At 41.8% G+C, this 19623-nt stretch overlaps 1 protein-coding gene across 2 annotated transcripts; it reads left to right on the top strand.

The window, feature by feature from the left end:
- Positions 1 to 1374: 1374 nt before the first annotated feature.
- hm13 (histocompatibility (minor) 13) lies at positions 1375 to 15490 on the top strand. 2 transcript variants are annotated; one of them, XM_039671342.2, is made up of 13 exons: positions 1375 to 1746; positions 3914 to 4012; positions 5020 to 5102; positions 5177 to 5265; positions 5344 to 5429; positions 6500 to 6625; positions 6708 to 6765; positions 7278 to 7361; positions 7448 to 7484; positions 7574 to 7676; positions 8965 to 9050; positions 9436 to 9635; positions 14743 to 14809. In XM_039671342.2, the coding sequence occupies exons 1-12, from the start codon at positions 1555 to 1557 to the stop codon at positions 9593 to 9595; spliced, it is 1203 nt and encodes a 400-aa protein (XP_039527276.2). In that variant the 5' UTR covers positions 1375 to 1554; the 3' UTR covers positions 9596 to 9635; positions 14743 to 14809. The 2 variants fall into 2 exon arrangements, with proteins under 2 accessions (XP_039527276.2, XP_039527277.2); XM_039671343.2 differs by lacking the exon at positions 9436 to 9635 and having other exon boundaries at positions 14743 to 15490.
- Positions 15491 to 19623: the final 4133 nt, after the last annotated feature.

The following is a 19623-nucleotide window of genomic DNA, read 5'->3' as shown; positions in this document are numbered from 1 at the left end:
CAAATTCGCCGTCATTTTCGCCGTTTTTTAATCCAGCCAATGACGCCGTTTCTGACGCCGCAGGCCATCCACAGTGCGCCGTCAATTGCGGCGCTTCTGTCTGACAAAGACGGCGTTTTGTATAATATTATAATCAGCCCCACCCTTTTCTTCAAAGTTCAGCCCATCTAATAAAGTGACGTTTGGAGGAAAGACATATGTAGTAGATTGTCGATCTGAATAGCGATCCGTCTTTAAGGTTCTGTTTTTGGAATGTTATCCCGTCATATTTTTATTTCTTCGTTGGTGTAGGCTATCGCTTTGTAAAAAGCACGATAAAGGAAATTTCCTTTATCGTATGTAGATATAGTATGATTTTAGCCTCTGTTTACATTCATGTCTGTGAAATACATTAGATTACCCAATACATTTAACTTCTTGAGTAGGGCAGTGGTCTGAGTGCCAGCATACAGTGTCATTTTTTGCTCTTAGTGACAGTGGTTCGACTCCCATGTCCGACTGCTTCGTTTATTTTGTATTGGTCTGTTGAATGCCTTTTATATATATTATGCTATATTATTTTCTCTTAATAACGAGATCTTAATTTGTTAAAACGATTTGCATAATAACAAGATTGGGGGCTGCTATTTGCTTAAGCTTTTTGAACGTAGAAGTGTGATAGAGAAGTGATAGACTATAGGCTACATTTTATGTGGATGATAAAATGTGGATAAGGCATATTTTGTAGCCATGACACATGATGTGTACTGAATTTGGTCTTTTAATATCACTGTCTTGGTACAGTAAGCCACGTTAAGCGTTTTCTCATAACGGTTTTCTATGGGAAGAAAATGCTTAACGTGTTATTAATCGCGTTGTGTTGATATCTTGGGCTCATCTTATTTTTTTATACATAGTGTGGTTTATTAATAATATGTGTACTGAATTTGGTCTTTTAATATCACTGTCTTAGTACAGTAAGCCACGTTAAGCGTTTTTCACGTTAAGCGTTTTAGAATGTCCCGAAATGGGAACCATTTGGCGTGTGCAAGACTGTGCCGTAGTACAGTGCCCTTAATGCACACTAAACCCATCGGTATTCGAGTGTAAACACTTGCATTTTTTAGCTATGTGTGTGTCCCATCGACTCGAGTAATCAAAAGTTTTACACACACCAGTCTTGAACACTTGCGAGAAATACGTCATGCAAGTGGTCAAGTGCATAGTGAAAAGTGTGTGTATTTGGACAAGGCAACAGACTCAGGAGAGAAGCGCACTGGGACTCGAGGGAAGGAACCGAGACGCCGCAGCAGCACTTCCTCCTCCGCTCCACCGGGTGTCAGTGCGCTCGTCAGTGTGTGTGAGAGTGTTTGTGAGTGAGTGTGTGTGTGAGAGTGAACGGAGAAGAACGCAGACACTTCACCCGGGGCTCAGTTAGGAAACGTGGCCTTAGCGAGTCGAGCGGATCTCAATGAGAAACACACTCAGCTGTGAGGCACACACACACACACACACACTCAGTCGTCTACTCTCAGCGCGGACTGATATAATCTAGGGTCTCTGAAGGCGCAGATCATGGCTGATGTGGAGCAGAGCGCGCCGGGGCCGGACGGGTCCAGTAACGCGTCTGACGCGGTGAACGGGACCGCGGGCCGGTTCGTGTCCAGCGCCGAGGGCACAGCTCTGGCGTACGGGAGTCTGCTGCTCATGGCCCTGCTGCCCATCTTCTTCGGGGCCCTGCGCTCCGTGGGCTGCTCCAAAGGCAAGGTAACGTTACTGAGACCCTATCCCCGTCTAATGATGTCTGGAGACAGGCAGTGGAGAAACTACAGGATTAAATCTGTACACTATCGACATGAGACATGAGTTTAGTCCGAGTCATTTGAGGAGTCAGAGCTGATGCTGGTGATCTGCAGGCCTGTTATACTGCCATATGTCTTCCAGTTTCACGTTCATAATCCACTGATGCCTTAGTTTAATGTGTGCTCAGTTACTGGGCATTTTGTTTTTTACTGGCCAGGTTGACAGTGTAATTATGTCGTTTCATCCAAACCTGTATGATTATTCTGATCCCCCTTCTATAGCATAGAGAGAAATATGAAATAAACACAGGTTTAACTCTTTCCGGTGGGTACTAGTATTCAGGTTAGAAATACTACAGAAATTGAGTAATCAAATGTAAATTAAAACTGGATAGTCTTCATTGGTAAAAATAAATACAGATTAATGCTTAAAATTAGTTGCAAAAGTTATTCATTCAAGAGCAGATAGTGATTTTTCTTTCTATTGTTCTTTGATTAACATGACCGACAGCAGGAATATGAGACTGCTGTCACTTTAAGAGCTCATGCGCTGATCCAATACACTGTTACACAACGTGTTATCTTTCTTAAATAAATACTGTTTAACTGAATACTTGACTAGACGCATTCAATTTTGGAGTGTATCTGACCTAGGGCTGTTATGATTCCTCTTAAATTCAAGTAAAAAATTCGTGAATAATTTACCCGTGTCGATTAGCGGAAAATACCGGAAGTGACGTATTCCATTGACGAGAATCTATAAACCACATTATTACTGCGTTTTCTGGCTGCATGATATTAAAACCATTAAAAAATCATACATCAATGCAGTGTTACTGTGAATTCTCAAAGACTGCGATTATATTAAACAAATATTTGCACTGTGAGTTTAATAGCCTATATATGCTCTTAAATGAATTACATGTGTGCAGGACAGGTTATGTGTGTCATTTTTACACAAACATGCATTTAGTGAAGCATATAGAGTCTGATGCGTTTTTTGTTTAATGGCGTTTCACTGTTGTCATTTACATGCGTGGAGCGCGTCTCAAACTCCATCTCTGCATGATTGCATTTCTAAAGATTTGTAAGGTAAATAATTTATAAACCTACTAGGGGTGGGCAACGATTAATCACATCCAAAATAAAAGTTTGTGTTTACATAATGTATGTGTGTGTAGTGTGTATAATTAATTTGTATATATTAATACCCACACATGCATGTATATATTTAAGAAAAATGTGTTATTAATATATCAAATATTTATATTTATATATAATATTAATTGTGAATAAATATATATAAAATATATACATGCACATCTTAAATATATACATGCATGTGTGTGTATTTAGATATACAAATTAATTATACACACTACACATGTTATATTGTAATATATTATATTGTATATTGTACGCAGGGCTTTGCTGAAGCTCAAGCATGATGCGTAACACGGGAATGAACCTCATTGGTTCTTGCTGAAGAATATTAATTTAGTTTCTTAAATGTGCAGTATAGCCCTACTGGGGGAGTGGCATTGGAAAATGTTTTGAAAGAACATTACAGAGAAGAACTGAACCATAATAAAGGGCCTTTAAAATATCAATTAGACATGCGCCTAATAATAGCACACATTTATCTAGGTTAGCGTGTGTGAGCGGCGATGTGGCTAATATTAGACTACTACTGGGATGTGTTGCACAAGCCATGCTGGAGGTCGAGCATGATCATCATCATCATCCCATGGTCCATCCGAGTGTGGGCGGCCTGTGCTGAGCTCATGTTTATGTGCCTATTCCCTAACTCTGTCAGTGGGATCTTCTGTGATTCTCATATTTCTAAAAGTATATATAAGCATAACTGTCTTAAAGTAAAGAAGATGATAAACATGTCTTTGGAATGGAATTATTAAGTACTTTTGGTGTCTTCATCATCTTATTTTCATTTAAAAGCAGCAGATCCGTACGCGAGTGTGAACCTGATATCCGTCTGTCTGATCACTGCTCTCGCCACGCTCAGTCGATACACATTTGAGGAAATGAGAAAAATGAAATGATGTGCACAAGATTTGTTGCACAAAAGTACATTATGTATATATTGAGTGACCATAACCATGTGTGTGTGTCAGAATGCTTCAGATATGCCCGAGACCATCACGAGCAGAGACGCCGCTCGCTTCCCCATCATCGCCAGCTGCACTCTCTTCGGCCTCTACCTGTTCTTCAAGGTGAGTGTGTGTGTGTGTGTGAAAGATATTTTTCCATTAAAGGATTAGTTCACTTTTGAAAAAACTTTTGCTGATAATTTACTCGCCCCCATGTCATCCAAGATGTCCATGTCTTTCTTTCCTCAGTCGAAAAGAAATTAAGGTTTTTGATGAAAACATTCCAGGATTTTCTCCATATAATGGACTTCAATGGGGTCCAAATGGTTCAAGGTCCAAAAGAGAGTTTCAGTGCAAACTGCTCAAATGTCTTTAAACGACACCAGACGATGAATAAGGGTCTTATCATGCGAAACGATCGCTCATTTCAAAACTTATTCCAAAAATGTAACTTTTCTAAGGACAAATGCTAGCCTTGCTCTATTCTGTGAGGCGCGTTTGTAACGTCACGTAATACGTAATTACGTTCAAAAGGTCACGGGCGACGTAGCCGGAAGTACAGAGTCAAAATCGTCCGACATCGTTGTTTTACCTTTTAATTCCTTTTTTTGTGAGTTAGTTTGCACGTTCAACTTATGCGTTCAACTTGTACACACTGACTCTGTACTTCCGGCTACGTCGCCCGTGACCTTTTGAACGTAATTACGTATTACGTGACGTTACAAACGTGCCTCAGAGAATAGAGCAAGGCTAGCATTTGTCCTTAGAAAAGTTACATTTTTGGAGTAAGTTTTGAAATGACCGATCGTTTCGCATGATAAGACCCTTATTCATCGTCTGGTGTCGTTTAAAGACATTTGAGCAGTTTGCACTGAAACTCTCAGTTGGACCTTGAACCATTTGGACCCCATTGAAGTCCATTATATGGAGAAAATCCTGGAATGTTTTCATCAAAAACCTTAATTTCTTTTCGACTGAGGAAAGAAAGACATGGACATCTTGGATGACATGGGGGCGAGTAAATTATCAACACATTTTTTTAAAAAAGTGAACTACTCCTTTAAGCAGGTTTTTCCCAGTTCCCTGTATAGACTGGTACCCATGTCTGTTTTGTTTGACTTCACTCTCAGGTTTTCTCTCAAGAGTACATTAACCTGCTGCTCTCCATGTATTTCTTCGTGCTGGGAATATTAGCGCTGTCTCACACGATGAGGTAAGACACACACACACACACACCTGTAATGCTGTGTTAATATGAGGTTGACTGTTGTGGTGTTGCTGTCCCAGTCCGTTTATGTGCAGAGTTTTCCCAGCGAACGTGCCAAACAAGCAGTACCAGCTGCTGTTCACACAGGGCTCAGGAGACGGACGAGAGGGTGAGGCGGACACGTGTGTGTGTGTGTGTGTGTGGTGCTGAAGCTCTGCAGATCGTCTGAAGCCTGTTTTCTCCTCAGAGATCCTCAACTATGAGTTCGACACCAAGGATCTGATCTGCCTGTGTGTGAGCGCTGTGGTCGGGGTCTGGTACGTCCTCAAGAAGGTACGGGACACCAGCTTGTGTTTTATAGAGAAACTGTGGCGAATGAATGAGGCTGGGCACGTGTGTATTCTCTGTGTGTGTGATGAGTTTCAAGTCTGTGTCGATCATACAGAGCTGACTCATGACATGCACACACACTAGTGGGAAAAAGTGATGTTCGGCACAGGAAAACATAAAGACCTTAACCAGGCTGAGTGTTTTGATTTGAGCTCATATTTAAAACATTGGGAAAAAAAAAAAAAAATATATATATATATATATATATATATATATATATATATATATATAATATTACTCTTCGTTTGATCAAACTTGTAGGGTCATTAAGAACAAATCTCTCCAGACATACTGTATATTTAAATAAATACATATAGAAATGTTGAAGTTTATGAAACTTTGGGCCTCATTCACTGATAACACTTACATTGGTATGAATAAGTGTTTTGTCCCCATGCTAAAGTTGCCTAAAAAGAGGAATAAAAAATCATCTTTTGGATATTGATCTTAATGCCTTAATTAGAAAAATGAGGAAAACTCCAACCTTTAAGGACACCAATTTTCTTTGTGCATAAGTCAGGACACCCCTATGTTAAATTCCCATAGAGTCAGGAAGATTTTTATTTTTAAAAGCCAGTTATTTCATGGATCCAGGATAATATGCATCCTGATAAAGTTCCCTTGGCCTTTGGGATTAAAATATCCCCACATCATCATCACACACCTTCCACCACACCTAGAGATTGGCATGGGGTACTTTCCATAAGATCATCTTTCAATGCAAATCAAACCAGCTATTAGGCTAACTGTTGTAAAACCATGCCAATCTCTAGCGCTGTTCACGTCCGGTGTGAACGCAGCACTAGAGCGGTGTCGTGTGAGCGGCCCCTAAGTTAATAACTAATGATCTTTACAACGGAAGTGAATCAATCAAAACTTTATTCTAGAGCTGCTGTAAAGCCGAAACAATCTGTGTTACTGTAATCTCCAGTTATCTCTGTAAAGCTGCTGTGAAACCATCATGTTGTTAAAAGCGCTGTATAAATGAAGACGTCTGACTTGTTTCCTGACAGCACTGGGTGGCCAATAACCTGTTCGGCCTGGCGTTTGCCCTGAACGGGGTCGAGCTGCTCCACCTCAATAATGTCAGCACTGGCTGTATCCTGCTGGGAGGACTGTTCGTTTACGATGTGTTCTGGGTAAGATGGTCCTGGTTTAACACGTTCATGATCCATACAATACGTTACCGTCTCAATAACTGTGTTCTCCGTTTGCTCTCAGGTTTTTGGCACCAACGTCATGGTGACTGTTGCCAAGTCCTTCGAAGCCCCGATTAAGTGTGAGTATCTCATTTCCATCCTAATGGTGTGTTTTAAACGTGAATTTAATTATTTGTGTGAGTAGATTACATGCAAAGACACGAATGATGCAAATTGGGCCGCAAACATCTTCCGCGCAAGTTGATAAATTTGAATTCAATCAGAAGATTCAAGCTTCTAACCAGATGTGATAGACGCGTACTTGACGCTCTATTGGCGTTAGATGCGAATAGAGTGCATTAACCAGTAGGGAACTAGTTAATGCTTTTTTATGCTAAACACCATGTAAAACGTAATTGCATTAATTTTACTGTATAATATATATTTTTTACGGGTTTTCCAGGCCTGCAAAATTCAAATTACCATATATCTACTATAACCTAACCCATAGCTATAAAATGTTATTTTGGAGTTTAACCTTAATAAATTGTCTACAAATCTTTATCCAGTCATCACAAGTCTTGAGGTTTATTTTGATTGATTTCCTATTTTCCCGATCTCCTCCTCATCCTCACTCCTCTGCTCCCCCCAGTGGTGTTTCCACAAGATCTGCTGGAGAAAGGTTTGGGTGCCAGTAACTTTGCCATGCTGGGCCTGGGGGACATCGTCATTCCAGGTAAATGTGTGAAGACTTGTGAGGCTTGTTTGATTCAGACACGTGTGGATGTGAAACGCTCATCACTGTGATTGTGTGTGTGTCAGGAATCTTCATCGCTCTGCTCCTGCGCTTTGACGTCAGGTAAAGCCCTTCGCTTGGTTTCGTCTGGTTTCAGCTGCTTGTAGATCTGGTTGTCATGCTCTTGTCATCTACTTGTCCTCCTCTCTCAGTTTGAAGAAGAACACAAGAACATACTTCTACACCAGCTTCCTGGCGTACATCTTCGGCCTGGGCCTCACCATATTCGTCATGCACACCTTTAAACACGCGCAGGTAAAAAAGGCATAAATGACAAGAAAGCGCATTATAGTTGTTAGGGATGCACCGAATATTCGGCCACCGAAAATTTTCGGCCGAAAATGGCCCAAAAGTGCATTTTCGGTTTTCGGCCGAAAGACTTTTATCACCGAAACAATACGGCCGAAATGATGTGATGACGCAAACAGAAACCGCGACCTGCACGTGCTTGTCTGAAGCAATATGTTTGCGGTGTGGACGTATTTCAGTGAATCTGAACCCGCGAGGAGACGGAAGCCTTGTTTATCCACCTATATCTGCTCTAAACAATGCGCACTGCCATGACAACGACTCCGGATGCGAGCGGGTCAAGTATAAACTGTGGAGACTCGCGCTGCGGAGGCAGGCGAAAGTATGCGCGAGTCTCCTCAGACAGCGCGCGCACCGCTCCAAACGGTCGAGGCGTTTTACTGGACCCGCTCTCCGTTGTACTATTCCTTGCAACAACAGGGGACGACTCAAGTAACTGTCCTCTAACCATCAGGAATCGGTGAGAAGAAGAAAGATAAACACATGACAATGTTTATTTTTTAGTATTCCACCACCAATACAAAAATAATCATGTAAAACCCAGTAAACCCTGAGATTATTACTTGTGTGACATTACAAAAAAATATATATGGGAACATGTATGTATAGAACTAAATGCTCTCTTAAATATTTTCTACATTCACTAAACATGTTTCGTTAAGTTTCATGTACATTTGTATTAAACATGGACCTTTGTTCATTTAAAAAGGCTTTTTATGCTATTGTATGCTAAATTTTTAAAATGTAAGAAACTAATTTAGACGTGCAAATGGTGCTGGTGTGATGAGAAGAAGTTCGCACTCGGCTTTGTTTTTATGAGAGAACATTTAATTTTAAAACCTTTCTGCAGGCCATTAGATTATTATTTAATGTACACATGAGTGGGGTCAAAAACATTTTACTTTGAATTTTATTTTATACTGTGCATTGTGCTAAATAAATATTTGCATAATTTGTAATTGATTTATTATTTGAAAATTTTATATTAATTTATGCAATTGCAATGCCTTGATTTTAGTAACGTTTGTACACAGTCATAGCCATAAATGCAATGATACTGATAATTGGCATAATTTCTTTCGGTGTTTCGGTTTTCGGTTTTCGGCCATGGTTTCCTCTTTTTCGGTTTTCGGTTTCGGCCAAGAATTTTCATTTCGGTGCATCCCTAATAGTTGTCCATCCAAGAAGTGACCGTGAACTGGTACTGAATGTGTGCTGTTGGTGTGTTTCCCAGCCTGCTCTGCTCTACCTGGTGCCGGTGTGTGTGGGCTTCCCCGTGCTGGTGGCTCTGGTGAAAGGAGAACTGACCGAGATGTTCAGGTAACTGTCTCAGTGTGTAGTGTGGTCGTTCTGTTCACCCTAACACACACTCATACACACACACACGCTTCTCTCTCGCTCCTGAAGCCTGTCGTTGTGTGCTGGTAAAGCTTGTGTGAGGAGTGTTAGAGATCTTCACAACTGTAGTTTAAAAGAATATATGTTGGACCAATAGATGTCCAGTGTCATTAGTGTCCAGCGCTTTAGGCTGCAGTGTCCTGGTCTCTATGAAGCGGTCTCAGAAGGAAGCAGCCTAGACCAATATTCTTCCTGTGATAAGGCCACTTACAGACCTTCTTCTTCTTCTTCTTCTTCTTCTTCTTCATGTCGCCTTCCTCTCCTTCTCCTCCTCCTCCTCTCTTTGGTCTGGTCCTCCGGCCCGCAGCTATGAGTCTTCAGAGGAGGTTTTGCCGCACACTCCTCGGCTCACACACTTCCCCACGGTGTCGGGCTCCCCGTCGAGTCTGGCTGAGTCCATGCAGCGCCCCGGCCCGTGCTCCTCCTGCTCCCCCTGCCGGCACAGACACACACACACACACATGTAGCGGCCGCATTCCTCTGTCCCGTTACTGTCGTCCTGCTCAGGTATCAGCTCCGCATGCCTCTCTCACTGCTGCTTCTGTGTGCTTCACTCCTAAATCTCGTGTCTCATCTGTCAACACACCCTACACATCTGTGAGAGGCATGAGGATGAGAAGCTGTTTAATATTCCTATTAGCTCAGATACCAGGGATATAATTTACGGAAAGAATCTACAAGAATCTTATAATACTAATGCGTTGTAAAGTTAGAAAAATTTAATATAAATTAACAAATGGGGGACGAAGATTGGAGTTTATAGAGACTACACATGCTATGCATATGATTTTGGGTTAATCATAGTATGCAAGTCATTTTTCAAACATTAACCCATTAGAGTTTACAAGAAACGTAGACCAACAACATACAGGAAAGTCATGAGATGGAACATTAGATACATGTTAATAGATTTATCACATGGTTTTATATCTATAGGATTAAAACGGGTAAATTTCTTCTCAGCAAGAATTAGGAGAAAATTCCCTGCACATTCTTTTTGGATCATAAAATTCATCAGTCTTGTAAAAAGTTCTGCCAGTGTTGACTTCATTTGTGGGGGAAATCTCATAGAGAGTCTATGTATGTGTGAGTGTGTGTGAAGCTGGCTCATCGCTGGTTTTATATGTTTTTTTTTTAAACTCGCGTTCACTATGAAAGTGTCAATGAATGCCATCAGGAACAGACTTCCTGGCGCTCGCTGGTGAATTAGCCATGAGTCAAAGGTTAAAAGCTTTTTACATTTGTATAATTGAATAAGTCCCAACTGACACAGTCCAGATACCCTACAGTCCCCCTTTTCGTCTGTGTGGACATCATCAGACGACAATCATCACAATGGACGGATGGCAGGAGAATCATGATGGTCATGTAGCAGGTGATCATTAGGGCTGAGGACTCAGCTTGATGAGGTTCAAAGCGGTCTCTGGCGTGGTACCCTCTTTCTGGGGGTCCCGTTGGAAACCTCAAAACACGGCTTTCATGAGCTTTGGTGTCATGTTCGTATGATGATGATCTTCCTATACAGGATGAAGGCCAAGCCCAGTGTCAGGGTGTTCTCTGGAAGAGAACCCCTGCCAGTAAACAGCTCTCTGTGAACAGTGTCAAGTTTGCATTCGAGATCGTGTCTCTGCTGAACCAGCTTGTGGATTTCGGGCTGCTTCCAAGTGTTTTTCGTTGGCCTCTTTCTTTTAGTTCAGTCTCTGCTCTTGCAAGGAGAGCTTCACCTTGTCAGAGTTTTTTGAGTTCCTCTCTGGTTTCTTTCTCTGACTGCTCTCTTTGGTCTGTGTCTAGACTAAGATCAGACTGGGCAGTTTGAAGTCTTTCCACTTCCTTTTGTAACTCTGGGTCTGATTATCCTCTTCGTTGGTCTGGTTCTCGGCCTCGGAGTAGCTGGACTCTGGGTTTGGGCCCGGTTGCTCCAGGCCTCCTCAGCTTGAAGATTTAGCATTGCTGCTTCCTGCTCCAGGCCGTTGCTGCTCCTTTTGCTGAGCCGTTCCTGGACGACAAGCATGTGAGCAAGGTTTCCAATGATTTTGGCCCAGCCTTTGTAGTTGTAGCTCTGGGTCGGATAGTGGGCCTTCAGCTTGTCCAAGTCGGCGTCCAACTGCTCTTGGCTTGGGGGCTCTGAGTCACCGGCGTCCTTTGGCAGGAAGGTGGTCATCATGGTTCTCAGCCATGTCTCTAGGTTGTCCCAGTGGACTGTGGGACTAGATGACCGGAACATACTGGCTCACTGTGGGCGAGAGGAACACCGCACACAAAAAGAGACCAATGCAAGTTCGTTCTACGGTTAACTAGCTATACTACTAATACGGGCTATGCCTTCTAGGAGAATTTCAGCTAACTGATGCAGACAGTCAGACCGTTCGATGGGGACAACTTGCGTGGGGCCTAAATAAAGATTTTGACGGGGCGGTAGCCTAGTGGGTCATCTGATGACGCTAACTGCTTGGTTGACAATCTGTTATTTAGCTTTCCTTGGTGCCTCTCGTAGGTTCTGTCTCCAGGTGAACTGTAAGGAACAGATCACAACAGGAAAGAGTCTTGTGTGTCTCAGCTCTGTATGCCTCTCTCACAGCTACTTCTTTGTATTTCAGTCTTGACTCTCGTATGTCTCAGCTCCTCATCCTCATGCCTCTCTCACAGCTGCTTCTGTGTGCTTCACTCCTGACTCTCGTGTGTCTGCTACCCCTTTTCTACCAAAGCATTTCGAGAGCCGGTTCAGAGCCAGTGCCTACTCTTTGTTTCGACAGCTAAAGAACCGATTCTCAGCCATGAAAACTGGTTCCAAAGCAGCACCAACTCTTTGCTGGAGTAGAACCGTTCTTTTACCACGACATGCTTACGTCGGGGGCTGGGGGACGGGGTTATTGTAATTGTTATGCTTGGAGTTGGTGCAAGCATTTCTGGGAAAGCTAAGGCATATGGCGACGTACCCAGTAGAGATGCGCGGATGGGCTATTATTTCATCCGCAACCGCATCACAAAACTCATAATCCGTCCGCCATCCATCCGCACCAATGTTTTTGACCAATTTTCAAAACCGCATCCGCTGATTGGGCGATACAAGGCGCTGCTGATGACAGCCACAGCCGCGAGACTAGAAAGCTCTCAGAATATCAGCAGTGAACTTCGTCTCCGATCGGCACGCAGGGACAAAAATAAATAAATTAAACGCACTTCGGAAAACTTGACTGTGGCGAGGGGGGCGTGATTTTGCGAAGTCTGTAGCGGGAGAGAAAGGACGGAGCCGCGCGGTGAGTAGATCAAGTGCAGATGATGAACACACCTGTGTCTTGTCGTGGAAAGACCGCTTATAACCGGCGGGAATGAGAGAGAGAGAGAGAGTTGGACTGGGACTTAGCACACGGCTACTGCAACCGAGACTGAGAAGCAAGTGTTCGATCGCGTGTTTTATTTATGGTGGCGAATGCGCTACTGTGTGCCTCGTTTCTTTTTATTTTTCTGATTAAATGCGAGTCCCAGTAACCCATCCCAACCCTGTCTTCTTCTTTCCACACACACTGAACCTCTTCACACTGGCCTTATCTGATGGGCTACTGTACAGTACTTTCATTGTAGCCTAATAGAAAAACGCATTTTGGCACATAATTTGGTTCAGCCACCCGCCCGAATTTAATTAAAATATTTTTTTAGTCACGTCATCCGCCCAATCCGCAGTTTATCCGCCAACCGCGCATCTCTAGTACACAGTGACGCAACGACGCCATTCGCTGGGCTCACTAGTCAGTGGAAAAACAAACAAGTTCTGAGAAGGTTTGCAAGTTGAACCACCTCTGAACCGAACCAGAACCAGTTCCAAACCAGTTATTATTTTTTAGACATCAATTTCATACATTGTACCCTGTAGAGAGACCAGGACTTAGATCATGTTTATCAGGCATTTTGGGAGTGAATGGAGAAAGAAATCTTTCAATATTCCTATAAAATGTTAGATATTATTATGAAAATCTTGCTCATTATTACTCTTCCTCTTTCATTACATTTTGCCCCAGGAACACATTAAAATGCTAATTAGATTCAATGTATAGATGCATTGTATAAAATGGGGAAACCCACTTATGACCATTTTGCCCACACGTATTGCATAAAGCAAAATGGTATATCAAATCATTCTGTTATATCTTTCAGAACATAGTTGAGAATCATCTTTCTACAAAGTTTGGTATATAAAATCCTGAAACCTAAAAATTGATTGGTGATTTAAAAAAAATGTGTTTACCTATTCATGTCTTTAAAAAAATAAATTGAGTCCTGATTTACTAAACAATGTAAAGACACGAAAGAAATGAAAACTAAATTCACAAAACTTTGTTTTTCTGGGTCTCTGGAGGATATAACAAGACACAACTTAAAGTGTATGTCAGGTTAAATTTGTAATTATGATTAGCACAAAATAGTTAGGGAAAATACACGTTTGACAAGTTGATGTATGTTTTTTGATACCTAAAGGCATAATATAAGATGAAAAAGTTCGTTATTTTCAGTACTCACTTAAAACTGCTCCTCCCCCCAAACAAATCTCTTGATGCCATAAGAGGGACTGAGAAAGTGAGTTTGTAAGCGGTGTTGAAAATTGCATGAGTGATAGAGTGAGAGAATTAGTAATTAGGACATTTATTTATTTAGTTAGTTATTTAAGTTAGGTAGTTAGTGGGGTATACGCAGGGGAATTTTCACAATGATGAATTACTGCATTTGTGCTGGGTGCAAAAACACTGTTAAAACCGGCCCACTTTTTCCCCAAAAAGCAGGTCTGTGGATCTGTGCCTGGGTCAACTTTGTTCGGACCAAACGCGCCACTGACTTCAGTGCAGATCGCTATCCAAGACTTCGGTCATTTGCAGCGTCCATTTCTTCCAGTTTTTGTTTTCACTGTTCGATTCGCACCACACACACTCACTCATTCACAGCCTGTTCATTATATCCACAGAACTTCAGAGCTAAGGCGATTAGGTGTCCCTATATAACTCGTGAATCTAACAGTAGTTCTGCATTAATTAATTTGGATGCGAGTTTTATTTATTTTTATACCGTGTATTCCCCATGTATACTCATGCACAGAACCGTGACGCCCGTACCGTTTCGGTTCAATACGAATACATGTACAGGTCCACCTCTAAGGTACAGTATGCCTATAATTGACTTACCAAGACACCTGACCTGATCTCTCCACTGGTTCTGTTCACAGCAGATATCCGTTTATTCGATAGGAATTATTTACATTTCTGTTTGGCTCCTCATCTGTCTCACGCAGGGGAGACTTAAACTTGTACGGCTGTGACATCTGAACCTTATTTAATATATCTAAAAACAAAATTAACCCGACATACACACTTTAAAGCTGTGGAGGATCATGCTTTAGTCGGGGTAATGTCATATATCCCAGCAGCCCTCTGTGTTTGCTGTGTAGTAACTCGTTTACCTGTAGTTCCTTGCGTTTCAGTCCTAGCACTTGTGTCTGTGTGTTTCTAGTGGTGTGGGCTCTCGTCTGTCACTCATGTCCACTACAGCAGATGATCGTTTATTAACATTAATAATGAGCCCAGCTCTGCCCTCTTCTTCATCCTCCTGACTCTCGTGTCTCCTGCAGGTATGAAGAGTCTTCGCCAGAGGAGGCGTCACCGAAAGAGGACATGACAGAATCTGATAAAGACAAATAGATGTGGAAAACAAGCCCATTTCAGCATTTGTTCATCATCGTGACGTGGTCGTTCAGCAAACGCTGGTGTTTCGAGCCGCTCACGGCACTTCTCAACTCTTTTAATGACGCACAGCAGCATCTCAGTGCCTGTGTTTCTCCATCTTCCCTTGTCATTGCCTTCAGCCTTCACATTTGATATGATGCTTTATTTGCTTTCAGACGGTTTTAGTTATTATGCAGCGTTTGGATAGGGAAGAAGTGTGGCTTCCTGCATGTAATGTCAGATTACTATGCAGATTTATTAAACATCTCAAGTCTGGGACGTATTCCTGTGTAGCTGCTTTTTTTTTTTTTTGGCTTTTACTCTAGGATCTCATAAGGGATTCATTTTGTGAAACTCAAGTAATTGTCCATCTATTGTTAAATGATGAAATATTTTTATTTTATGTAAATGTAGACAAAAGTGGGACCAAATATCTCCCTAGAAGATGAAGTTAAGTTGAGTTCAGTTTCAATGCCATGTGTGTCCCAGTCATGTGTTTCTACACGTCATGCTTGGCCACCAGCGTTTTACCGTCTCCTCTTGTGTAATCTTTATTTCTTCAATGTAAAAGTTTAAGCTCATTTGAGGAGCGTTTCTTCCTCAATATAACTTTTATTTGCATTAAACTGTGGTGTTTACCACTGTAGAAAAGCATATCACCAGTGTTTGTTTCAATACTCTCTCTCTCTCTCTCTCTCTCTCTCTCTATATATATATATATACATGCATATCATGGCCGTGTGTCCAGCAGAAATAAACACTTGAGGCAATAAAACAGCAAGCACTTTTAATAATGTTCACTAAAAGACTAATACAGATGTTTTCATGTGGCTCCCTGCACAATATTATCTAATGACCTCAGGTACGAATCCCGTGAAACGAGTCATAGTGTAGGTGTACGTTATTTTAAATTCACTGCGGTGATATCTGGGCTTAAGCCTCATCTGAGTTAGACATTTAGAAGAATGCAAATCAGCTTCCTTTATGAAAACAGCATACTTTAGTTCAAGCTATAGACAGACACATCATGACACATGTTACCTTGAAATAAGGAGTGCCAACATTGCTCTATAGTGGCCTTGCCTAATTTTGAAAAAAAAAAATTCAATGTTAAAACCACACGCCAATAATCACTGGCGGACGACAGTCGACACAAGCTGAACACCCGTGAGGATAAAATGGCGCCTGTATTGCACGTCATGTTGAAGCTACGGGGAACCAAAACCCACTACACCATGTTGAATCAATGTCTGCCTCACTAAGCTGTGAATGTGCACAAACATTGTGGGAATAGCACCAAATTACTCAGAGCCAGAGTCATGAGTTCGTCAACCCCAAGGGAGCATCTTATATGATTTGCAAAAAAGCTATAGTGGTTATTATGAGTCATCGTGAGCAGATGTAAGCACTCAAGAGAAGTCGAAGAGTTTGAACAGATGGGATCTTAAGGCCAGTAAAAGCAAGGCAATAAAAAATAACAAGAAGTGAATAAAAAATAAAAACACTATTTAGTAAATAAAGTAAATTAACATGAGTCAAAAAAAAACAAAAAAAAACATGTTTTGACATTGACCTTTACACAAGTCACTATACTTAGGGGCCAGTTGTTCAAAACATTTAATCTGGATCAAAATGATCCGGATTTGGAAATCCCATCTTTTCCTATCCAGGATCAGGTAATCCGTCTTACTTTTATGCCGGTTTTTCAAAGCAACATCACCCTGATCCAGATACACAGTTTTCAAGATTACCAAATCCGGATTACCAGTGCTCTAAATGGGACAACATATCACAGCTATGGAAAGAACAGGTAGAAGAGCCAACATGGGGTCACTGTAAGTGTTTCTTATTTTGCAACCAAACACAAATGGGGACAAGATAATATTTTTTTTTTTTACTTTACTATACTGAATAGCTTAATGTTATAGCCTATGTCTACTTTATCACTGTTACAATGGTTACACAAGTCAAGTGCAAAATATAAATAAAAGTATATACACTAAATGATACAAATGTATTATTTGACCAATTTTAAAGTTTTTCTACATTTTCTTCCTGAAATCCACCATGAAATCCTACCCCCTGTTGGGATCAGGATAATCCTGTTTTTTTGGATCAAAGTTATTCAAATCCCACTGAACAACACAAACTGAAGGTTTGATCCAGATTAAAACTAGGATTGGATTCCCAAGGATCTTCTTTCCCTTTTGAACAACCCATTTTCAAGATTTGATCCAATCCAATAACCAAAATCCGATCAGCTTACCTTTGAACAACTGGCCCTAGAGCATGGACAGACATATGCCCTCTCACCCCACGCTCCCCCAGAGACTGTGGATACCAAGCTCTATAGGCTTAAAGGCACCCCGGGAACTGGCACACACCAACACGAGATTACAATACAGGGGTGGCTCAGATGGAAAGGCCATAAATGCTTAAAAGCAGCTGAAATGCTACCTCTGGAAAGTTAGATAATTACAGAATATTATTTCCATAGTTCCAGCCAACAATTGGCAACCACAAGTCATATTACCAGCAAAAGTTAATAACTCAAACTCCGGGTCACTGCCTATTGACCCGGAAGTCATAGTGTCATTTAAACCTCACAATTGTGGCAAAGTTTCCTTTACCCAAACAAACTGGAGACGCCAGTACGACACAAAGCTGTATGGTGATGTGACCCAAAGGTCAGTCCTTCCAGAAACATGTGCTGCAGTGTGCTGTGCCGAGACAAAGAACTGACATAGTATTGATGGGTGGTAATGTGTGCAGGGTCTGGAGAGACATCGCCTGACAACTTAATGCCTGTTTATTTTCTGTTTGAACAGTTTTTGTTTGGAATTTTTTGTATGTTTGTATTTTTTTTTTGCATAATATTTGCATGTATTTGGGGAAAAAAGTGAAGAAAAAAAAACACGACTTTTTTTTAGAAAACATGCACCTTACCTTACCTCTAAGGTGCCTAACCCTAACCCTAACCCTGACTCCGCCATTGGTTATCTTGCCACATGTCGTCTAACTCCATAATTCCCAAGCTACAATCTTCAGTATTGCCACCCAACCAATGGGGTTCAGGAAAGGGAGGCAGAAGCTTTGCCAAGGTATTGCAGTTTGCCCAGTAACTCTCGTCCACCAGGCTCTATACCCCAAACTGGGGAAATTAGGACCTACTTACTGAGCCCAATATCACTGCCAAGAGCAGATCATACCCCAACTTGAGTAAACGCAGTTCACCATAGACCTGCTATAGCTAGCTCTTAACTCCTGCGTTAAAACTATAGTATGCTATTACTTACAGGGATGCACCGCAAGCGATCTACCTCTGCTTGTCAATATTCTTGAACATTGAAGCCAACACACATCCAAAGAGGATATATCATTGTTCCCGGACGCAACAGTAGTTGGGGAGTGAGGTAAACAGAGATGAGGGATGCTTTACCGCCCACATATCTCTGTTCTCCCTGCATCAACCCTGGGAAACACCTGTGCAGGAGCAGGGTCATGTGACCACGCTCTAACACCTCTCCCAATGCACCAACATGCATTACTTTTTAACTGATCTTAGATCGAAATAGAGAGCGATATTGCCTTAAATTTCTTTAAAAAACGAAAACTCAATCCCTGTGTAAACTCAGTGTCCTGCATAGCCTCACCAGGCTCACAACCAGCCATTCAAGAGGACTCTCAACCACAGCAGAGTCAAGGACAACACCAGGAGTTGGGGACAACCGCTTCACTCAGTGTAGAAGAAGTCCATCGCAACTCCAACCATCAACTCACGGGACCAAGGAGATCTTCTTCGAACACGTCACACACTGCTTCCACTACAAAGGAGATGCAAGTACCACACATTTTGACCAGAGGTTTAATAAGCAGTAGACACCTCTTAATGAGGTAAGAATAAAGAATAAAGCTGATGGTTCTTTTTGAAGTTAAACAAATAAACAAATACAAAATTGAAAGTACAAGCCAGCTCGGACGACTGCTGGCCACACAAAACAGGAACAGAACACAACATAAACTCAGGCCTGATCCTCTCTCCATCTTCACTGTCGTCGCACCCCCTTTATGCTTCCACTCATCCGTGAGAGATACGAGACCGGAGCGTTGCGCAGGTGTCGCTCATTATTAAATGCCGCCACCGGCCTCGTGCCGTTCTCCCACGGCCCTCTGCTCGCCACATACCCTAACCCCCCCCAGGCCATGGCACCTGAGGTACGGATAGACTAGGCGAGAGAAAAGGAGACGGAGGCATGAGGAGTGACAGATATGAGAGTTACTCGTGTACTGCAGTTTGGCTGGTGGTAATGTTGCCCGCCCGCATACCGCCTCCCATGGCCGAAACTAGTATTACGACACCTGCCGGGCCGGGGCTAGTAATTTAGCATGCTAATTTAGGTTTATATCTCGGCAGCACTATAACTTGACAGTTTTTTAATTACATCATTGCATTTATTTCTTCTCATTCTTTTTATGTGTGTAGCTCATTTTTTGGATATTTTTACCTCAATTATTACATATGGCACCTTTAAAAATGACAGTGTTTTGTGCAGAGCTTGGTTAAGAGACAAACTACAGCCCATATGTTTAAAAAAACATAATTCAAAATATAACTACTTTTAAAGGGTTTATTACAAATAATGACTAAATGCTAAAAAATAATAAATGTAAATTGTAAATTTGCGTTGCATTTCCACTCGTGTTTGCTTCATCGTTTGAGACGCGATCGCGCCTGCTGTTCTTCCTCCGGCCCGCCAGCGTCGCTGTTGGTTTCCGGCGTCGCGTCG

This window comes from Pimephales promelas, chromosome 20, assembly GCF_988280905.1.
Source record: "Pimephales promelas chromosome 20, fPimPro1.hap1.1, whole genome shotgun sequence".
Taxonomy (NCBI): domain Eukaryota; kingdom Metazoa; phylum Chordata; class Actinopteri; order Cypriniformes; family Leuciscidae; genus Pimephales; species Pimephales promelas.
The sequence above is the reverse complement of the archived record's forward strand: the minus strand, read 5'-3'. Positions and strand labels throughout refer to the sequence as shown.

What these genes read in the sequence shown, in the direction of transcription:
- hm13 (XM_039671342.2), top strand. Translation starts at nt 1,555, where the DNA reads ATGGCTGATGTGGAGCAGAGCGCGCCGGGGCCGGACGGGTCCAGTAAC. An exon ending in TGGGCTGCTCCAAAGGCAAG is followed by an intron (nt 1,747 to 3,913) that starts GTAACGTTACTG and finishes TGTGTGTGTCAG; the next exon opens with AATGCTTCAGATATGCCCGA. An exon ending in GCCTCTACCTGTTCTTCAAG is followed by an intron (nt 4,013 to 5,019) that starts GTGAGTGTGTGT and finishes CTTCACTCTCAG; the next exon opens with GTTTTCTCTCAAGAGTACAT.